This window comes from Arachis ipaensis, chromosome B5 (genome assembly GCF_059453495.1).
Source record: "Arachis ipaensis isolate K30076 ecotype BB chromosome B5, ASM5945349v1, whole genome shotgun sequence".
Classification (NCBI taxonomy): domain Eukaryota; kingdom Viridiplantae; phylum Streptophyta; class Magnoliopsida; order Fabales; family Fabaceae; genus Arachis; species Arachis ipaensis.
The window spans coordinates 5,284,524-5,303,698 of NC_142440.1; the positions used below are offsets into that span (position 1 = coordinate 5,284,524).

The following is a 19,175-nucleotide window of genomic DNA, read 5'->3' on the forward strand; positions in this document are numbered from 1 at the left end:
TTCATACGTTAATTTTATTTATAGATAATTTTTTTAGTATTTTAAAATTTTATGGATAAAATCAGTAATTTATTTATTTTTTGTAAATACAAAATTAATTTGTTTGATTATACAGTTTCTAATTACTTTTAAAATTTCAGTGAGGGGGTTAATGACAATTTTGGCCATGTATTTTTATTTTTTACTAAGAAATACGTATTGCAAAGCATGAGTAAAAGAAATCAGAAACAAAGTTAACAATAATTAAAAAAAATTATCTTAATTTACTATGTATCACTGAAATTGTAATTATGAAAACAATTCGATAAGCGATAACAAAATGGAATCGATAATGCGACAAGAAAAAGAGTGCCATTAAAAAACCAAAAAACTTCCCCGTAATAAAAGGACCAAATGCGGAAAAAATAGGAGTGAGAGAAATAAGGAGAGAGAACGAGAGATAATATTAATAATTAAAAATAAAATTAAAAAAATGAGAAAAAGAAAAGAAATGGTGGTAGCAATAGCAATAGCTATAGGAACAGCATGGTGATGGTGCTTGTTAATCGCGATTGTGTTATCATCACCGTCCCCGAACAACAGCAAAGTGAAGCTGAAAACCCTAGCTAGCTCGGAGGGAAAACAGAACCGGTAACCGCTTCGGCATGATTCAGTGAGAGAGAAACCGGATCGAACCAAATCGGAGGAAGAGAGAGAGAGAGAAAGAGATAGTTATGTACAGAGAGAGAGAGCGAGAGCGAGGTACCAATACCAAATCGGAGGTTGATCGGAAGCGAATCAACGACGTCCTCGACAAGCAGCTGGAGCGATCGTCGCCGTCAACGTCGACGTCGAGGCCAATCAACGGCAAGGACAGGCCCTCCTCTCTCTTATCCGGCAAGTCCTCCTCCGCACGCGATCACGCCCTCAGGGACTCTCGCTCCACCGCCTCCGCCACTATCTCCAAGAACTCTAACGCTTCCGATGGTACTTTTCCTCTTTTTCTCTAATCTCTTCGAATATTTCTTCTATTAATTTGCTTTACGGATTTTATTATAATTATTCTGCCAATATTATGTGAAATTGTGGGAAGCTCATCTTATGTAGTAGTAATAGCTTCAGTCCGGAGTTATTCGATGTTAAATACAAAGCTAGGAAGGATATGTGTATTTTTCGTGTTTTTGAAACGTGAAGGAGTGTAAAGGTTTAGGTCTTTTGCGGTTAGGGATGTAACTTTGCTTTTTTGGTTATGTGCATTGGTTGCAGAGGAATCTGAGACTGACAGCGAGGAGTCTGATGTTAGTGGTTCTGATGGAGATGACACGTCGTGGATCTCGTGGTTCTGCAATTTGAGAGGGAACGAGTTCTTCTGCGAGGTGGATGATGATTACATCCAGGATGACTTCAACCTTTGTGGATTGAGCAGTCAAGTGCCTTACTATGATTACGCTCTTGATTTGATTTTGGATGTTGAATCCTCTCATGGTAAGCTTATGTTATGTTTATTCGACATTGCGACTCGTGATTATTTCCAGTGTTTCTCCATTTCTGCGGTGTGTAATACTTAATTGATTGTTATGTATGTTAAGAGTCTGAATTCAATCGGTTGTGTGTGCAGGTGACATGTTTACAGAGGAACAAAATGAGTTAATTGAATCAGCAGCAGAGATGCTATATGGTCTGATTCATGCCAGGTATATCTTGACAGGCAAAGGATTGGCCTCCATGGTAAGATTTTTCTGGCAACCTAGTTAATACCATTGTATTGCTTTAGATTCCAGAAGATTGGCATTGTTAATGTACTTGGGATTTTTCCAGCTGGACAAGTACAAGAACTATGATTTTGGTAGATGTCCAAGAGTGTACTGCTCTGGGCAGCCCTGCCTTCCGGTTGGTCAGTCAGATGTTCCAAGGTCCAGTACCGTGAAAATATACTGCCCAAGGTGTGAAGACATTTATTATCCGCGGTCCAAGTATCAAGGCAGTATCCTTTTTAATTATATATTGTTGATTTTTGTGCCATTTTGTGGATTGCAAAAGCATTTCTCTCAGAAATTTTATTTTAATATCACGCATATATCACTGCTTGCTTGTTTTGAGATTCATTTTTTCCCCATATGTCAAGTAAATTAGTTATTAGGGTAACTTTTGATTTTTGGTAATTCTCCTCTTACATTGTATGCATTATCTGTTAATGTTTTCTGCAATCTTGAAAAACCAAATTTACTTGTGATTGTGGATCAAATGCATTTTAAGCAGTTTTTACAGCTATAAGAAGGTTCCATCCCTTGTCAAGGTTTCTGAAAAGAAATCTTTTACTTGGATGCATTGCTAATGTGCACTAACTACCTGGTCCGTAATGGAGCATGGCAGTAATATTTAGATAGTGAATGACTTAATTTGCCTTGTCTGGATTCATATAATCGAGATATTTTGACAAGTGATATCTGATATCTGGAGAAGTGTCTGTGTCTTATCCAAAAACTAATTTGGGTTCTTGTCAAGTAAAATTTTGAGCTGCAATTTTACTTTCAGCTGTTTGTTGGTTGTACAAATTCAATTGCCTTCTATATTTGCTTTGCTTCCATTTTATGTAGCCATCTTTTTATTAAATGCTGATGAGTATGAATCTTGGGATGTATGAATTGTCTTGCAGTATAATTATTTCGGCTTGAATTTTTATTGGCACACTGCATTCTCCCGTATCCTTTATATTCCACATTTTCCTTAAGTTTGTTCTAGACATTGATGGAGCTTATTTTGGAACTACATTTCCTCACCTCTTCCTGATGACTTATGGACAACTGAAGCCACAGAAACCATCACAGAGCTATGTTCCAAGAGTCTTTGGCTTCAAGCTTCACAAGCCATGAAGCTTAAATTTGAACCTTCCAACGAAAGTAAGAGCCTGCCCAAGTCTTATTTATAATTCTTTCAGTCCCCTTGCAACACGCAGCTAATAGTATGCTTTTTCCAAAATGAGTACAATCTAGACCCGCTTATTTTATCTGTTTTAGGAGCGTATTGTAAAGAAAATTGCAGACCTGTCATGCAAAATGCTTAGTTTCACTTTCAGCTTGGAGTTCAGTTCTGTGAGCTTCAAGTTCAATGAGCAAGTGGTTAGGTGCTTAAGTGTTCTGTTAATTGCTTATCAAAGTTGTATTCTTGCGATTAGTCCCACTTCATGTTGTTTATCATCATCTCAGATTACTGATCCCCTGCTATTTTATATTGTTTTATTCCATTTACTCCCTTCAATTTACGCATCGTTCGAGTTTGTTGATTTATCCTTCGTCAATTTGAATCACATTTTAATCTGTTTTTACATTTTATAATTCAATTTCTACGATGTTATGGCCTTTCTATCAGTCAAACATCACTAATGATCGTATGAAATTTGAATAAGATGTTTCCCCTTGTCCATTAGTCTGTATGTGATCTCTGAAATTTTGACTATTTTTTATTCTCGTTTGACATTTGGAAGTTGGAACCACTTTTGAATCGCATTATATATGTATGCCGAATCTTTTTTATATGAGCGAATACTAGAGTTTGTTTAGTCTGTATTTTTATTTTTAGTATTTTGTTTTAAAAATTTTGTAAAAAAAATTATAAAATTATGTTTTTTCTTTTCACTTTTTATTTTCCCTTATTTTTTCTTTACAAAATCTGCAGATCTTAACCTTTTACATCCAATCAAATCAAAGAGTGACATAGTAGACATAGTACTACTACCCCAGAACAAATGTATGTCAATATAAAATAATTTTATATGTATGTCAATATAAAATAATTTTATATGGTCATCTAATAACGAATATCTAAAAGAATAAAATGGTCTTCTAAAAAAATCGAATGTGATTTTGGGATTTATTACACTTTGTTTGGATATAAAAAAGAAAATAAAAAGAAAAAAATAAGAGAAAAAAATAAAAAAATAAAAAATTCTTATTTAGATGTAAAAAAAATGAAAAAAAAATATAATTGTATAAAATTATATTAATATTTTTATAATAAAATAAAATATAAATATCTTTATTTATATTTTATATATTTAATTTAAATGATTTATTTAATACATATAATATTTAAATATAAATTTTTATTATAATAATATTAAAAATTTAAAAGTATTAAAACTACATTTGTATTGATAATTATTAATAATAATATAACAATGAATAACATTTGTAATTATACCATTATTTGTTCTTTCTCATGAGTTTTTATCTCATGATGGAAGAGAAAAATTTGGATGAATCCCACACTAATTTATTCTTTTCTTTTTAATTTTTTATAGTCATTCAAATAATGAAAATTTTGATTTTTCATCTATTTTTTTATTTATTCTTTTTTATCATATTCCTTTGAACCAAATAATATGTTAATGTATCAAAATTAAATTTATATTTTATATTATAAAAAATTGGTCATATTATAAAGTGCTACTGACTAGTGAACATGATACTATTGTAAAGTGCTAATATTTAAACCAATGAAAGGAAAGTCTAGCTCTTGCTACCCATAAGTTAGTCAAATACTTTTAGTCATCATAGCAATTACCTTAATCAATACGAAGCAAATTGAATTGGATTGACATGCAACGACGAAAGAACCACAAAAAGAAATAAAACTATGTAGCAATGCTGTTTCAATAACAAGAAACAGTTCCGTGCAATTGGACAGAGTGAAATCTCAATCAGATATAACATGATTCAGTTCAAACAATCCGGTTCTCTAAACATAAACTAATAATTTCGTAAAGCTATTGCCCAAAAGCTTGCACAAACCAAAATGCTTAACTCTCAGTTTGTTCCCTCAACCTCCGGATAGTACTCCGCACAGTGACGGCACTAGCGGTGCTGCCAGAATAGAGCAAAACAAAGTGAGCATGTTTGAGAACAAAAAGATATCAATTTGAGTAGAAAGAAAGAAGGAAGAATGGAACATTACTTCAATGTGTAGGCACCGCCTGCTTTCACTTTTCCACAATCCTTGCATCCCCATATTCCTACAGCCTTCCTCTTCACAGCATACTGCAACCGCCAACACAGTTAAAGAAATTATCAAAACATAAATCACTTAATATTCTAAAGACTCCTTTGGCTGGGTTTCGCTCTTACATACCTTGCCACAAAATTCACAGAAGAACTTGCTGTGCTGACTAACCTCCATCTTCTTAATCTGCTTCCGCAGACTAGCACCATATCTGGTACCTGTCACATTAAAAATCCAATAAATTCAAAATTGCGAACTCAAAAGAAATAATGCATATATACTTATTGACTATTCATTTTAAACCTACCATCAATTATGCGTATACTAAGAGAGCGCATTTTAGGTTTTCAAGTGAAAGCGTCATTACGGAACGTACCATATTTTCCGACGATGCCTGCCTTCTTCGTTCTCTTAGTCTGCAATTAGGGGATGATTATGTAAGTTAGTAAGCTTCATGATCGAAAAGAAAAGCGACGAGGCATTGGATTCGGGAAAGGGAGAAGAGAGAGAATACCATGTTTTCTGGATCGAAGGCGCTGTGTGAAACAAAAGTGAGAGAGCCGCACCCAAACGAAAGTGGAGTACATAACTTGCGCACCGTTACGGAAACCCTAAAAATTCCTCTCTCATGCCATGGATTTTTCTTTTAATAATGAATAATTCATGGTAGACAAATGTTTGCAATTCCGTTGTAGTCTAGGTGGTTAGGATACTCGGCTCTCACCCGAGAGACCCGGGTTCAAGTCCCGGCAACGGAAACTTTTTGCATTTTAACCCTTCTGTTATATTAATGTTAAATGCAAAAGGAAAAAAAATATTAATTTCCTAGTATTTCTTATTATTAAATTTTAACCCTTCTGTTATATTAATGTTAAATGCAAAAGGAAAAAAAATATTAATTTCCTAGTATTTCTTATTATTAAATAATTTTGTTAAATAGGTTTAGCGTATCCTAAATGTTTCTGAGCAGGATTGTCATATCTCGCTGGAAATTTCTGGAATTTATGAGTATCTAAGTGGTCAGAAGGTGAATCTAGAGAGTAGACTATGGTAGATTTCTAGGCATTCCTAATCTGGAATTAAAGACAAATTCCTTCGCTTTTCATAGACAATCCAGTGGTCTAAATCCCAGACTTTTTGCATGGTTATTAATAAAGTATGAAGCAGGCTTTTCATAATGGTAAGAAAGTATGCTATCTGCAAGTGCAGAAGAAAATTGCTAATTAAATCTGTCGCTAGAACAGTGCTTGTTCCAGAGAGTCTTCAAAAACAAGTATATTATGAACCCTCCTTTTATGGGAATGGAGAATAATTCTGGAAGAAAGGTGACTGAAAAGGGGCTATAAAATGGTCTGTGAAAGATGGTAAATCTAATTCTTGATTGGGTATCCTGTTTCACTTTGCTGATGACCCTCTATGGTCCACTTTGTACTGTTCATTTCATTTATAAAATACATCTTATCCTTGAAAGGAAAAAAAAAAAGTTATCACTAAACAGTTGACACCATAAGACACAAGAAGCTATATAAGCAGAGAGCATAAGAAAGTACATTAGCTATACCAAAAGCCATAAGAAGCTATATAAGCAGCCATGAGAAACTATGTACCCAAAATACGGCCACAGGAGTCTATGTACCCAGAAGATCAGCCATAAGAAGCTATGTACTCAAGAACAGCCATGTGAAGCTGTGTATCAAGCAAGATCTAACCAGTCCACATTTGCTATATCACTAAAAGCCTTAAGAAACTATGTACTGAAAAAATAGCCATAAGTTGTTTTGCTGGTATCCAAGATATAGGCAAACAAGAGAGGGATAGAAACCATGTCTCAAAGTAGATTTGGTTTCTTAATAGCTACTTTTTCAATTATGTGTCTGAACTTTTCTTGCTCAATGATCTGCTCCAGAATTTCATCTTCCAAAGCGGATGAAAAGAGTTGACGATTTTGAGCCCCACCTTCGGTATGAAAGAACACCAACTCTGACAACTGATCCTTCACAGCTTGTCGACCACATTTTTTCTCGTCCGTTGTCCCCTTGGTGATCAAATGGTAAGTAAACACAAGCTTCTTTTGGCCGAGCCTATAAGCACGGCTTATTGCTTGCTTCTCAACCGAGGGATTCCACACAACATCAAGCAAAACAACCCTGGAGGCACCTACCAAACTGATACCTTCGTAACAAGCCTTGGTTGATGCTAGCATTACCTTTACTTTGCTGTTCGGATCATTGAAAGTGTGGATTGAAGCCTGACGAAGCTTTGCTTCTTGTTTTCCATGCATTTGTAACACCTCTCTTCCTTCAGTCCAACTAAAATGCTGCTTCAGCTGGCTCAGTAGAAGCTTCAAAGGTTCAATGAATTGACTAAAAACCAAAACTTTTTCATTGAAAATTCCACTGATCCTGATAAGTTCCATTAAGAACTTTGTTTTGGCACTTTCGTTGGGGTTCAATCTACACTTTTGTATCTTCTCCTTGTCTTCAGCTAGCTCGCAAAGAGAAGGATGAAATGCTGCTACAGACTCTTCGTATTCTAATTTAAGCACATTATCAAATCTCTTCTTAAGATCTTGAAGCAATTTCTCCTGCAACTGGGTTGGCTTCAATATGACTACCAACTGCCTCAACCCTGGGAGACTGTCTTGCAGTATGGTTCCCTTGTATACATGAACAAAAGGTTGAATCATTTCTCGGATCTCTTTCAATATCTTTAATTTTCTACTGGTATCAGTAACCTTTCCATATGAACTGACAAGATATCGCCATCTCCCTCTATGTTCATCTCTTGGATTCAAATCAGCAAATTTAGGCCTTGCCAAGCACAGTGTGGTGTATAGCTCCCTAAAGTTATTTTGAAAGGGAGTTCCGGAAAGGATGATGCGTCTCTTTGTTTCAATTTCAGAGACGGATTTCCATACAGCAGATGTCTTATTGCGGGGAGTGTGCCCTTCGTCAAGAACTAGCAAACTAGGCTGTTCAAGAAGGAACTTCCTCATGACCTTGTCCCGGGAGCCCTCCCGGGTAAGTAGCTCGAACAATTTGTAGCTAATTCCCAAGATGCTTTTGCCAAGCTTCCAGGAATAAAACTTAGCTGTACGACAATTCCGCTTTGCTGCCTGAGTCGAAGCATTTCGACCAAATTTATTGATAAGATTAAGAGCTGTTTCATTCTCGTTGCCAGAGTATTCAGAATTGTTCACATTGTGAAAGGGAATGTCAACCTTCCATATTTTGAACTCCTCTTCCCATGTAAGGAGCATGCTTTTAGGAGCAATGATCATTGGTGAGCATGCTGGATATAACTTCATGTAACTCTGGATAAATACAATAGCAAGACGGGTTTTCCCCGTGCCAGGAGCATGAGATACAACGCATCCATTTCCAGTGTTTTCTCCTTTAAGCTGATCAAGAAAAATTCCACCAGCTAAATGACTCCAGAGAAATTCAAAAGCTTCGCATTGATGAGGATACATAGTCTTCTTCACTCCAGGAATCATATCCCACACTGTCCCCTTGTGATTACCAAGGTTATAATCATCACTCAAAGAAGTTCGATCATGAAGCTCATCAAAGACAGACCGGTCAACATCATCCCCATAATAATAATAATCTCTCCTGTCAGATTTTTCCCATGGACTTTCAACCTGCATACGCCAAGGTATCGTATCAACGCACAAATAATTAGTTGAAAATGGCACGTAAAGAGTAGAATGACATAATTTCTATATACTCACTCACTCATACATGGATAGATCATCAGTTAACTGCATAACTTTAGAGCCACCTTAATATCCAAAGCCATTTGCATGGCAATACAATCAATAACCACATACTCTATTTAAGTGATATACCATGTAAAGAATATAACATGCAAGATGTATGTAATCCCTAGAGCTAAAGAAGAAACTTACTAGATAGGATGTAGCCAAAAATAATTTAATATATTGTGAAACAAGCAATATAAATGCTCAAATTTATCTGAGAAATGGTAAGCTTTAACTCATTAATCACAAGCATAGAAATCAGTTGCAAACAATCCACAAGCAGGCTCTATTCTAATGTGTATATTAGATCAAAGGCAAATGACTTACAAAAGGAGGAACCCAATTCTTGATCTCCTGTGCCACATGCAAGCAATATTTACAGATAAGCCCAATTTCCTCATCAAGAACAAGATTGTGTTCCCCTTTTCGACAGCGAAAAAAAGGGGGTGTGTTAGCATCACCTTCCACCGGAAATTGATCACGATCAGCATTATTTTCACCCTGCTGATGAGAAAACATAATTTACCTTCACTAAAATCATATAGCATAGAATGTGACTGTTGTAATAGTGGAGGGAAACAACCAACCTGAGGAGCAGAAGCAGAGTCTTGTTGGATAACATGAAGACCAAGCTCCATCTCAGACCAGATCCTATCTATTTCTTTCTCATCTTGGGATTTCTCAGCTGGCAGTTCCTTAGTTAAAAAAGTAAACTTGAAAGGAAAATCCACACATGAATTTCCCTCCTCAATGCTTGACTTGCTAGACAATTTACCCTTCTCTTGGGCAACACAATCCTGAAACTCCCCACCAAGATCTTGATCTTCTATCTTCCTTGTGAATTCAAAAGCAGATCCCTTTTCCCTCTTGGAACCTCTGCATTTGAATTCATTAGAACCATGTCCCTCTTCAACAGGATCAGAGCTGAAGCCACGCTCCATCTCAGCCCAAATAGCATCCAACACTTCCTCCTGGTCAGTCGATTTCTCCGGTGGCGCGTGCTTCTCACTGTTGAAAGGGGACCTTGTTGGCACGTCCATGGTCACCACAGTTGCACCTGATTCTTCTTCCACAGACTCCAGCAGAGGCACCTCTCCCTTGCCAAACATCATATCCCTTAACATGCTAGCCACATCAACACGCTTCCGCTTTTGCTTCTTCCCTTCAAAATTGGCCACATTGTTCATACATGCATCCCTCTCTACGCTGTAGTCGTCGTCATCATCATCATCCTCCTCCTCCAAATCAGTTTCTTCTGATTCATAAAGAGACTCGTCGTCGTCGTCTTCGTCCTCCTCCCCCTCCTCCTCCTCCTCGTCCTCCTCCTCCTCCTCCACATGTTCTTCTTCATCATCTTCACCTTGCTTCCCAGGTTGTTGCCCTTCTTCCTTTTCTTGTTCTTGTTCTTGTTCTTGTTCTTCATCATCATCAGCAAGGCAAATTGGTTGACTAAAAGTCCCAAAAAGGAGGTTCTTCTTGCTCTTCGGGAAATGGGAACGAGTCCTGTGTGCAACACTCTTACCATCGGGGCTGAGACTCTGGTCAATCAAAATGTCAACCCCAAATTTTCTTCTTTTCCTCGTTATATCTTCTCTGTTCTCGCCCTCCTTCACATTCTCGCTGTCTCTGTTACCGCTGCCTTCTTCTTCTTCTTCTGTGCTGCCGCGTTCAGGTTGAGGTTTCGGGGGAGTTTCCCCTTTAACGACGACTTCGTCATCGTCGGAGCTACTAAGGCTCATGGTGGTTGTGGCGGGGGTTCTGGAACGAGTTCTGGAGGCAACAGGAACAGTGTTGGAATGCATGGTTGCAAAAGAGAAAAAGAAATGTCCTTTTTTGAGAGTATGGCAGGAAGCGAGTACGAGAATTTTGCCCCTTTATGGGAAGATCAACCTGAAAAGATTGCTTTATTTCTTCCCGATAACCAGTGGCGTTTCTTAAAAAAAAGAGGAAAAACAGAAAGTGTATATTAGGGAGGAGCGAGAAGAGAGTAGTGAGTAGTGTGAGTAACAGTAACGGTAACAGGATTGAGAGAGTGAATGGTGAATGGTGAAATAGGAAGACCAATCAACGAAAAGCGCCACTGCTCTGCTCTTCTACAACTTCACCAACAAGCAGTCAAGCACCAACAACACACCATTCAATTTTCCTTTATCCTTTAATTTGTAGAGTAATGCTCAGTCATTAACAAATATTTTTTTTTGTCTTATATTTATATTTACAAAAATTGTGTGCATACAAAATATATAATTTATATCAAAAATATTATTTATATACTAAAATTATTCATTAAAATTAATTATTAATATATTTATGTATAAATATGTGTGTAATTTAATTTATTTTTAATATGTATTTATATTTTAACATATATTTTATATTAGTGACTGATTTTAATGTATACGTACATGGTCTAATTTATATTTATATATATATATATATTAAAATTTTATACATATAAATCAATATAGTTTATACTCATATTTTTAAAATTTGTACACATAAATTGATAAAATTTATTTGTTAAAAATTGTGTGCATACAAAATATATAATTTATATCAAAAATATTTTAGTATAAAACATTCATATAATGTACTTTGTGAAACAAGTGAAAAATAAATACGTTTATATGTAATATCGTAAACTCCGTGGCCATATCCAAATACTATATAAAAATAAAGATAATATTGATACTCTATATTATCATATTATCTTTATATAAAAAATAGACAAAAATATATTTAGATTTTTATACAGAGTATAGATGTACTCTTAAATTTTTTAGTGAATTATTTGTACATACTAAAATAAAATTCTGTTATTAATTCTATTTTTTGTAATGTGAGTAATTTTTTCAGTGATAATAAAAATTTGAATGAAAATTTGGATGTATTTTTATTTATTTTTTTATTTTTATATAATAAATTAAGTTTTATTTTTAATATCAAATTATTTTATGTTGATATAATATTATTTGTAAGTAAAAATTATATTTACTTTAAAATATAGACAGTTTAACAAAAGTATATTTCCAACAACATTGTATAAATAAAAATATATCAGCATAATCTATATTAAAAATAAAAAGTTTACTATAATATATACTAATGATAAAAGGACAGCAAATGCAATAGGATAGACTCAAAACAATAACTAGGGAAAAAATTAACATCATTTAAACGTATTTAACACATATTCTAAAAATAGCTACAATTACTTATTATTAAAAATTTTCTTTTTTCGAATTACTCTTTATAGATTTATTAAACATAAACACTAATTCAATAACAGCAAAAAAAAATAATGATTCGATGTCAATTTTAACATAAGTAATTTTATAAAAATGTTTTAATAATGAATCAATATTCTACTTTGACATAATTAAGATAGGACAAAAATATACCGAATTATAGTGATAATAGTCAAATAAGTTAAAATAAAAAAAATTCCTATTAATAAGTAAGTAAAATAGAGATGTAGTCTAAGTAAAAGTTATTTTTGAAGTAGTATTATTTTTTCTTTTCACAAAAAAAAAAAAAAGTCACGCAAAGATAAAAGAGTTGTTTAATAATATTTTGGGTAAAAAGTTTTAAATTATGAGATAAAAGATTAACATTTAACGAGTAAACTAAAATTAATTTAATAAATTTAACTAAATTATTATTTAACGATTATTAATTATCAGTTTCACATAAATAAATTTAGATATAATATATATTATTATTTATTAAAATAAAAAATTATTTTAAATATTTGATATAATTAAAATAAAATATTAAAAATAATTAAAATAATTAAATTATATTTTAATATCAATAAAATATTAAAATATCATTATAATTTATCTAAACAAATATTCTGTGTCTTATATAATTTTAAAATTTACGTGTTGACATATCTTATGTTGTCTCTGTCCCAAGTTCCAACTTTCATATTCATATCAGTGATCATGATAAAGAGTGATTTTCTTTGTATAATCATTAATTTAGCAGATAACCCGACAAAATAGCGGGATCACATTAAAAAAACTCGTGTCACCAATGGGTCCCACCCACTCTGGTCGCCGTTCCGTTTCTGTTTCCCTCCCTCTCTCATTTCCCATACGACAACTCGTTGTTAACTTGACCCAAAAAAAATTGGGCATCATTCTACACTGAATTTCAAACTTGATTGCATTTGATTTTAATATATACAAAATTATCTTTTTTTAATACTATCTTTTAAGAAGAGTTTATAATTTAAAGTTAAAATTTTGTAATTTATAATTTAAAAATTATAATCAAAATTTAAAATAAAATAACTTTAAAACATTAATTAATATTAACTCAAAATAAATTAGTTATGTGATTGAATCCTAATTAATTGATTTGCATATGGAGTATAGATGTACTCTTAAATTTTTTAGTAAATTATTGGTATATATTAAAATAAAATTCTGTTATCAATTCTACTTTTATGTGGTATGAATAATTTTTTCAGTGATAATAGAAATTTGAGTGAAAATTTGAGTATATTTTTATTTATTTTTCTATTTTTATATAATAAATTAAGTTTTATTTTTAACATCAAATTATTTTATATTGATATAATATTATTTGTAAGTAAAAATTATATTTACTTTAAAACATAGATAGTTTAACAAAAGTATATTTTCAGTAACATTGTGCAAATAAAGATGTGTCAGTATAATCCACATTAGAAAAAAGGTTTACTATAATATATACTTAGTGATAAAAGGACAGCAAATGTAATAGGATAAACTCAAGACAATAACCAGGACAAAAAATTGACATCATTTAAACGTATTTAACAAGTATTCTAAAAATAACTATAATTAACTATTATCAAAAATTTTCTTTTTTTGAATTACTCTTTGTAGATTTATTAAACATAAACACTAATTCAATAAGACCAAAAAAAAAATTCAATGTCAATTTTAACAGAGGTAAATTCATAAAAATATTTTAGTAATGAACCAATATTCTACTTTGACATAGTTAAGATAGGACAAAAATATACCAAATTATAATGATAATGGTCAAATAAGTTAAAATAAAAAAAAGTCTTATCAGTAAGTAAGTAAAATAAAGCTGTAGTTTAAATAAAAGTTATTTTTGAAGTAGTATTATTTTTTCTCTTTACAACAAGTCACGCAAATGTTAATTTTGATCAGGGGATAAAAGAGTTGTTTAACAATATTTTGGGTAAAAAATTTTAAATTATGAGATAAAAGATTAACATTTAACGAGTAAACTAAAATTAATTTGATAAATTTAATTAAATTATCATTTAACGATTAATAATGATCAGTTTCATATAAATAAATTTAGATATAGTATATATTATTATTTATTAAAATAAAAAATTATTTTAAATATTTGACATAATTAAAATAAAATATTAAAAATAATTAAAAAATTAAATTATATTTTAATATTAATAAAATATTAAAATATTATTACAATTTATTTAAAAAATTATTCAGTGTGTTGTAAAATTTTAAAATTCAAAGTGTCAACATATTTTATATTAAAATTCAAGTATCGACATATTTCATGTTGTATCTGTTTCAGCTTTCATATTCATGTCAGTATCCGTGCATCATCGTAAATGAAAAGTGGTTTCTTTTGTATATTAATTAATTAAAAGGCATTAAAATAGCAAATAATCTGACAAAGAAGCAGGATCACATTAAAAAAACTCGTGACACCATGGATCCCACTCACCCTGGTGGTCTGCGTTCCGTTTCTGTTTCCTCTCTCTCATTTCTCATGCAACATCTCCTGAAAAGATTGCTTTATTTCTTCCGGATAACCAGTGGCGTTTCTTAAAAAAAGAGAAAAAACAGACAATGTATATTAGTGAGGAGTGAGAAGAGAGTAGTGAGTAGTGTGAGTAACCGTAACAGTAACAGTATCAGTATCAGGATTAGAGAATGAATGGTGAATGGTGAAATTGGAAGACTAATCAATGAACAAGCAGTCAAGCACCAACAACACACCTTTCAATTTTCCTTTATCCTTTAGAAAAAATTTTAAGTGTACCGAAAATACCGGTATTTCAGTTATTTTAGTCGTTAATTTCAATTAATATATATTATATATTTTTTTATAATTCAGATCAACGGTTAAAATAACTGGAACACCGATTTTCGATACACTTGAAACTCTTTCTATCCTTTAGTTTCTAGAGTAATGCTCAGTCACTAAGAATTTTTTTTTTATTTACAAAAATTTTGTACATACAAAATATATAATTTATATAAAAAAATATTAGTTATATACTAAAATTAGCCACTAAAATTAATTATTAATATATTTGTGTATATATATATATATATATATATATATATATATATATATATATATGTGATTTAATTTACTTTTAATATGTATTTTATATTAGTGATTGACTTTGATAGCTGATTTTAGTATACACGTAGTATAATCTAATATATATATATATATATATATATATATATATATATATATATATATATATATTAAAATTTTGTATACGTAAATCAATATCGTATATACCCATATTTTTAAAATTTGTACACATAAATTAATAAAATTTATTTATTCAAGACAATTATTTAATATTTATATTGATTAAATAATAATAAAAATATTAAAAATTATTAGTTTCCAAAAATTTTCTAATTTTTAATCGGATAATATAATATTAACTAACTTTTTATTATGAAATTATCTTTTTTAAAACTATTTTTTAAGAAGAGTTTATAATTTAAGGTTAAAATTTTATAATTTATAATTTATAATTTATATTTAAAATTTAAAATAAAATAACTTTAAAACATTAGTTATGTGATTGAATTCTAATTAAAATATTATTAATATTTTTAGCATAGAAAGGAGTTTGCTATTAAGTATACTCCTTATATACTTTTATTAAAATTATTTTTATAAAATTTTAACTTTTTATGTATTTGTTATCATTAAAAATTAATTAAAATTATTGTTTTTATTCAATTATTAGTGACAAAAATATTTTAGTATAAAACATTCATATAATATATTTTGTAAAACAAGTGAAAAATAAATACGTTTATATGTGATATTGTAAATTCCGTTGTCATATCCAAATACTATATAAAAATAAGAGAAAATATTGAGAAACAATATTAATACTCCATATGATCATTGTTCATATCCTGACCCAACGCTAAGACTCAGATCCAAATGAAAGACCCAATTCAAAGGGTTGAGCCTCACCCTACACCGACTTTTAGGGGTGTCCATGGATCGGATCGTATCCGCAGATCCGCGGTAAATATCCGCATCCGATCCGAAAATTGATCGAATCGGATCGCAGATATCTGCTCTACATCCGCGTATCCGATCCGCGGATCCGCAGATCCGTACTATAATAATAAATAAATAAATAAATATATATATATATATATATATATATATATATATATATATATATATATGCTTGGTATTATATTTACTTGTTTGTATGTTTTAGTTAGTAATTATTATTCATATATTGTATTATTTTATTTTTGTTATTCAGAGAGAGTTTGATTAAAAATATTTTAAGAATAAATAAGTTTAAAAGTATGAAAGAAATATTTTTATCGAATTCTTTTACATAGAAATATGATTAAAAAGAGAAGGTTTAATTATGCGGATATATCTGATATCCGATCCAATCCGATCCGCAAATGTGCGGATCGGATCGGATCAGATCCGGCACTAAAAAGTGCGGATATAATATCCGATCCGATCCGATGAAAATTGTGCGGATCGGATCGAATTTTCGGCCATATCCGATCCGATCCGATCCAATCCGCGGACACCCCTACCGACCTTCCCCTGAGAAGTCGGTTCTTGCCATGGCTTGCTCTAAAGAAGTCGGAAACAAATATTAGCTGGCAGATAACCACTCATTCAAATGAGTAACTGCTCCTAAAATCTCTCAACCCATTTCCATGAGCCATATCCCAACTTCCCTAAGATAAAGGGACGGTTATTCCCCTTTTAATGGTGGAACTACTCCAACGGTGGTTATGGGTTCATCATTATAAATACACTGACACCCCTCAGGTATCTCTAAGTCCCAATAGGGGTGTTCGCGGTGCGGTTTGGTTCGGTTTTTGAGAGAAAAGTCATCCGATCCAATCGTTTAATTAAAGTGCGGTTCGGTTTGGTTCGGTTTTTTTCTCAAAGCCATCCAAACCAAACCAAACCAATTAAATTCGGTTTGGTTTGGTTCGGTTTGTTCGGTTTTTTCAATAATTCAAAAAAAATATTACCATACTATTTTACAAAGTCATAACATTGAAATCGACAAACACAAATACACAATAATAATAATAATAATAATAATAATAATAATAATAATATAGCACTAGTAGAAAATCATTCTAATCTAATTATACATTCTAATAGTTATACATTCTAATAATAAAGAGACATTGAATTTGAGATGAATGGATTAATAGCAGGGTAACAATGTATCAGAATTGAATATATAGACATTGGGATGAATGGATTAATATGCTGCTGACTTTTCTGCAATTTGTTGAACACTTCCAGACAGCCTATTCCCATTTAGGTTCCTGCATCCACACAACTTTAGTACTGATTTCTCATTGTCTTATTATAAGTTTCATTTCTTCAACTTTAGACAATCTTACAGTCTCTGTAATGATGTCAACTCTCCAAGACTTTCTGGGATTGCTCCTTCCAAAAAGTTATAGGATAGATCACTGCATCATTGATTATTATGCCATTTAGAAACTGCATTACTATGATAATCAAACTTCTTTTCAATAACATAGATTATAAATTAACCGTTTATGTTTCTATCAATCCAGCATTCTAGCTCCCCTCACTGAAATTGTAAGCCTTAAAATTCACTAACCTGGTCACCATCCTTGATGCCATAATCTCTAAGATAAGTTGTTTCAATGACAAGCTTACGTCCTTCATAACATAAGCAAAATTGCCCCCAAACATGAGACCTACAATTCAAAAATCAATGGAAATAATAAATCAGCTAAAAATTCATCATGGTCATTGTCATATCAGAATTCATCATAAATCACATAATACTTCACATCAGAATAATATATTAACTCTCAAGTCTCAACAGATTTAAAAATTATAACACATAAAAGTAATTAATTCAGTAATTTAGTAATTCAACAGAACAGCAATAATACCAGAACAACAATTCAGTAATTCACTTCAAAAGTAATTCAATCAATCACAGAAACAAGCAGCTGAAGTTTAGATCATTAAGCAGCAATAAACAAGCACAGAACCAGCAATAAACAAGCACTTTTACCACCAATAAACAAGCACAGAACCAGCAATAAATCAAGCACAGAACCAGCAAAAAAACAAGCACTTTTACCAGCATTAAACAAGCACAAAACCAGCAATAAACAAGTACTTTTACCAGCAATAAATCAAGCAGAGAACCAGCAATAAACAAGCAATAAATTGAACAAAACCAAATAATCTTAACAATAAATCAATCACAGAAACAAGCAGCTGAAGTTTAGATCATTAAGCAGCAATAAACAAGCACAGAACCAGCAATAAACAAGCACAGAACCAGCAATAAATCAAGCACAGAACTAGCAAAAAACAAGCACTTTTACCAGCAATAAATCAAGCACAAAACCAGCAAAAAACAAGCACTTTTACCAGCATTAAACAAGCACAAAACCAGCAATAAACAAGCACTTTTACCAGCAATAAACAAGCACAGAACCAGCAATAAACAAGCAGCTGAAGTTTAAATCATTAAGCACAGAACCAGCACTGAATAACTGATAAACTGATAAACTGATAAATCAATAGACTGCTAAACTGATAAATCAATAGACTGATAAACTGAACAATAAACAATAAATAAGCAATAAACAATAAATCAGCAATAAACAATAAATCAATAAACTGATAAGTTATAACCCTAGGCCTAAACTGAACAACAAATCAGCAAAGTTTACCTGAATAGATGGCTCGGACTCCATATGCACTTGAATCGGACAATCGGTGGCTGGGTGGGTGGGCTCCAGAAACGCTGCTGGGTGGACTGGAGGCGGCGAGGTCGGACGTGGCGAGGTCGTGGGTGGGCTCCAGAAACGCTGCTGGGTGGACTGGAGGCGGCGAGGTCGGAGGTGGCGAGGTCGGAGGTGGCTCCAGAAACGCTGCTGGGTAGACTAGAGGCGGCGAGGTCGCAGGTGGCGTGGTCAGAGGTGGCTCCAGAAACGCTGCTGGGTGGAGGCTGGGTCGTGCACCGGCGGTGGGGGTTCTCCTCTATTCGGCGGTGGGATTTGGAGGAATTGAGGAAGGCTTCGATCTAGGATTTGGAGAGGGAAGCTGTCGCGCATGTGGGGAAGAAGAAGTGGGGGTGTGGCCGTCTCACACTCTCACGAGTCACGTCTGGGTCTGG

General features: G+C 32.4%; 3 protein-coding genes, 1 long non-coding RNA gene and 1 other non-coding gene across 8 annotated transcripts; 2 read left to right on the forward strand and 3 right to left on the reverse strand.

Moving 5' to 3' along the window:
- The first annotated feature begins 350 nt into the window (after positions 1-350).
- On the forward strand, positions 351-3,262 carry LOC107642615 (casein kinase II subunit beta-1). Of its 2 annotated transcripts, XM_088487659.1 has the most exons (6): positions 351-966; positions 1,246-1,464; positions 1,598-1,707; positions 1,798-1,963; positions 2,722-2,879; positions 2,997-3,262. In XM_088487659.1, the coding sequence occupies exons 1-5, from the start codon at positions 714-716 to the stop codon at positions 2,850-2,852; spliced, it is 879 nt and encodes a 292-aa protein (XP_088343785.1). In that variant the 5' UTR covers positions 351-713; the 3' UTR covers positions 2,853-2,879; positions 2,997-3,262. The 2 variants fall into 2 exon arrangements, with proteins under 2 accessions (XP_088343785.1, XP_016201510.1); XM_016346024.3 differs by having other exon boundaries at positions 384-966; positions 2,722-3,262.
- Positions 3,263-4,591: 1,329 nt separating this feature from the next.
- On the reverse strand, positions 4,592-5,608 carry LOC107641645 (large ribosomal subunit protein eL43). Its single transcript, XM_016345128.3, has 5 exons — positions 5,492-5,608; positions 5,354-5,393; positions 5,107-5,195; positions 4,933-5,015; positions 4,592-4,841 (listed from the first exon to the last, which is right to left on the reverse strand). Exons 1-5 carry the CDS (start codon positions 5,492-5,494, stop codon positions 4,778-4,780), a joined length of 279 nt encoding a protein of 92 aa, XP_016200614.1. The 5' UTR covers positions 5,495-5,608; the 3' UTR covers positions 4,592-4,777.
- Positions 5,609-5,662: 54 nt separating this feature from the next.
- On the forward strand, positions 5,663-5,735 carry TRNAE-CUC (transfer RNA glutamic acid (anticodon CUC)). The gene has a single exon. It is a non-coding gene; the product is annotated as a tRNA-Glu (tRNA).
- A 616-nt stretch (positions 5,736-6,351) lies between these two features.
- On the reverse strand, positions 6,352-10,854 carry LOC107640013 (SNF2 domain-containing protein CLASSY 3-like). Of its 2 annotated transcripts, none has more exons than XM_088486382.1 (3): positions 9,328-10,854; positions 9,068-9,241; positions 6,352-8,620 (listed from the first exon to the last, which is right to left on the reverse strand). In XM_088486382.1, the coding sequence occupies exons 1-3, from the start codon at positions 10,540-10,542 to the stop codon at positions 6,806-6,808; spliced, it is 3,204 nt and encodes a 1,067-aa protein (XP_088342508.1). In that variant the 5' UTR covers positions 10,543-10,854; the 3' UTR covers positions 6,352-6,805. The 2 variants fall into 2 exon arrangements, with proteins under 2 accessions (XP_088342508.1, XP_088342507.1); XM_088486381.1 differs by having other exon boundaries at positions 9,068-9,244.
- Positions 10,855-17,086: 6,232 nt separating this feature from the next.
- Positions 17,087-19,171, reverse strand: LOC107612128 (uncharacterized). Of its 2 annotated transcripts, XR_015883420.1 has the most exons (4): positions 18,730-19,158; positions 17,634-17,733; positions 17,407-17,478; positions 17,087-17,328 (listed from the first exon to the last, which is right to left on the reverse strand). It is a non-coding gene; the product is annotated as an uncharacterized LOC107612128 (long non-coding RNA). The 2 variants fall into 2 exon arrangements; XR_015883419.1 differs by having other exon boundaries at positions 17,087-17,478; positions 18,730-19,171.
- Positions 19,172-19,175: the final 4 nt, after the last annotated feature.

Coding starts and splice junctions, on each gene's coding strand:
- LOC107640013 (XM_088486381.1), bottom strand. CDS start 10,542: ATGCATTCCAACACTGTTCCTGTTGCCTCCAGAACTCGTTCCAGAACC. Junction 9,245..9,327: donor ACTCTGCTTCTGCTCCTCAG/GTTGGTTGTTTC, acceptor TTTTCTCATCAG/CAGGGTGAAAATAATGCTGA. Junction 8,621..9,067: donor AGAATTGGGTTCCTCCTTTT/GTAAGTCATTTG, acceptor TGGCGTATGCAG/GTTGAAAGTCCATGGGAAAA.
- LOC107642615 (XM_088487659.1), top strand. CDS start 714: ATGTACAGAGAGAGAGAGCGAGAGCGAGGTACCAATACCAAATCGGAG. Junction 967..1,245: donor GAACTCTAACGCTTCCGATG/GTACTTTTCCTC, acceptor CATTGGTTGCAG/AGGAATCTGAGACTGACAGC. Junction 1,964..2,721: donor GCGGTCCAAGTATCAAGGCA/GTATCCTTTTTA, acceptor AGTTTGTTCTAG/ACATTGATGGAGCTTATTTT.
- LOC107641645 (XM_016345128.3), bottom strand. Junction 5,196..5,353: donor AGGCATCGTCGGAAAATATG/GTACGTTCCGTA, acceptor TTAATGTGACAG/GTACCAGATATGGTGCTAGT. Junction 5,016..5,106: donor TCTGTGAATTTTGTGGCAAG/GTATGTAAGAGC, acceptor TGGCGGTTGCAG/TATGCTGTGAAGAGGAAGGC.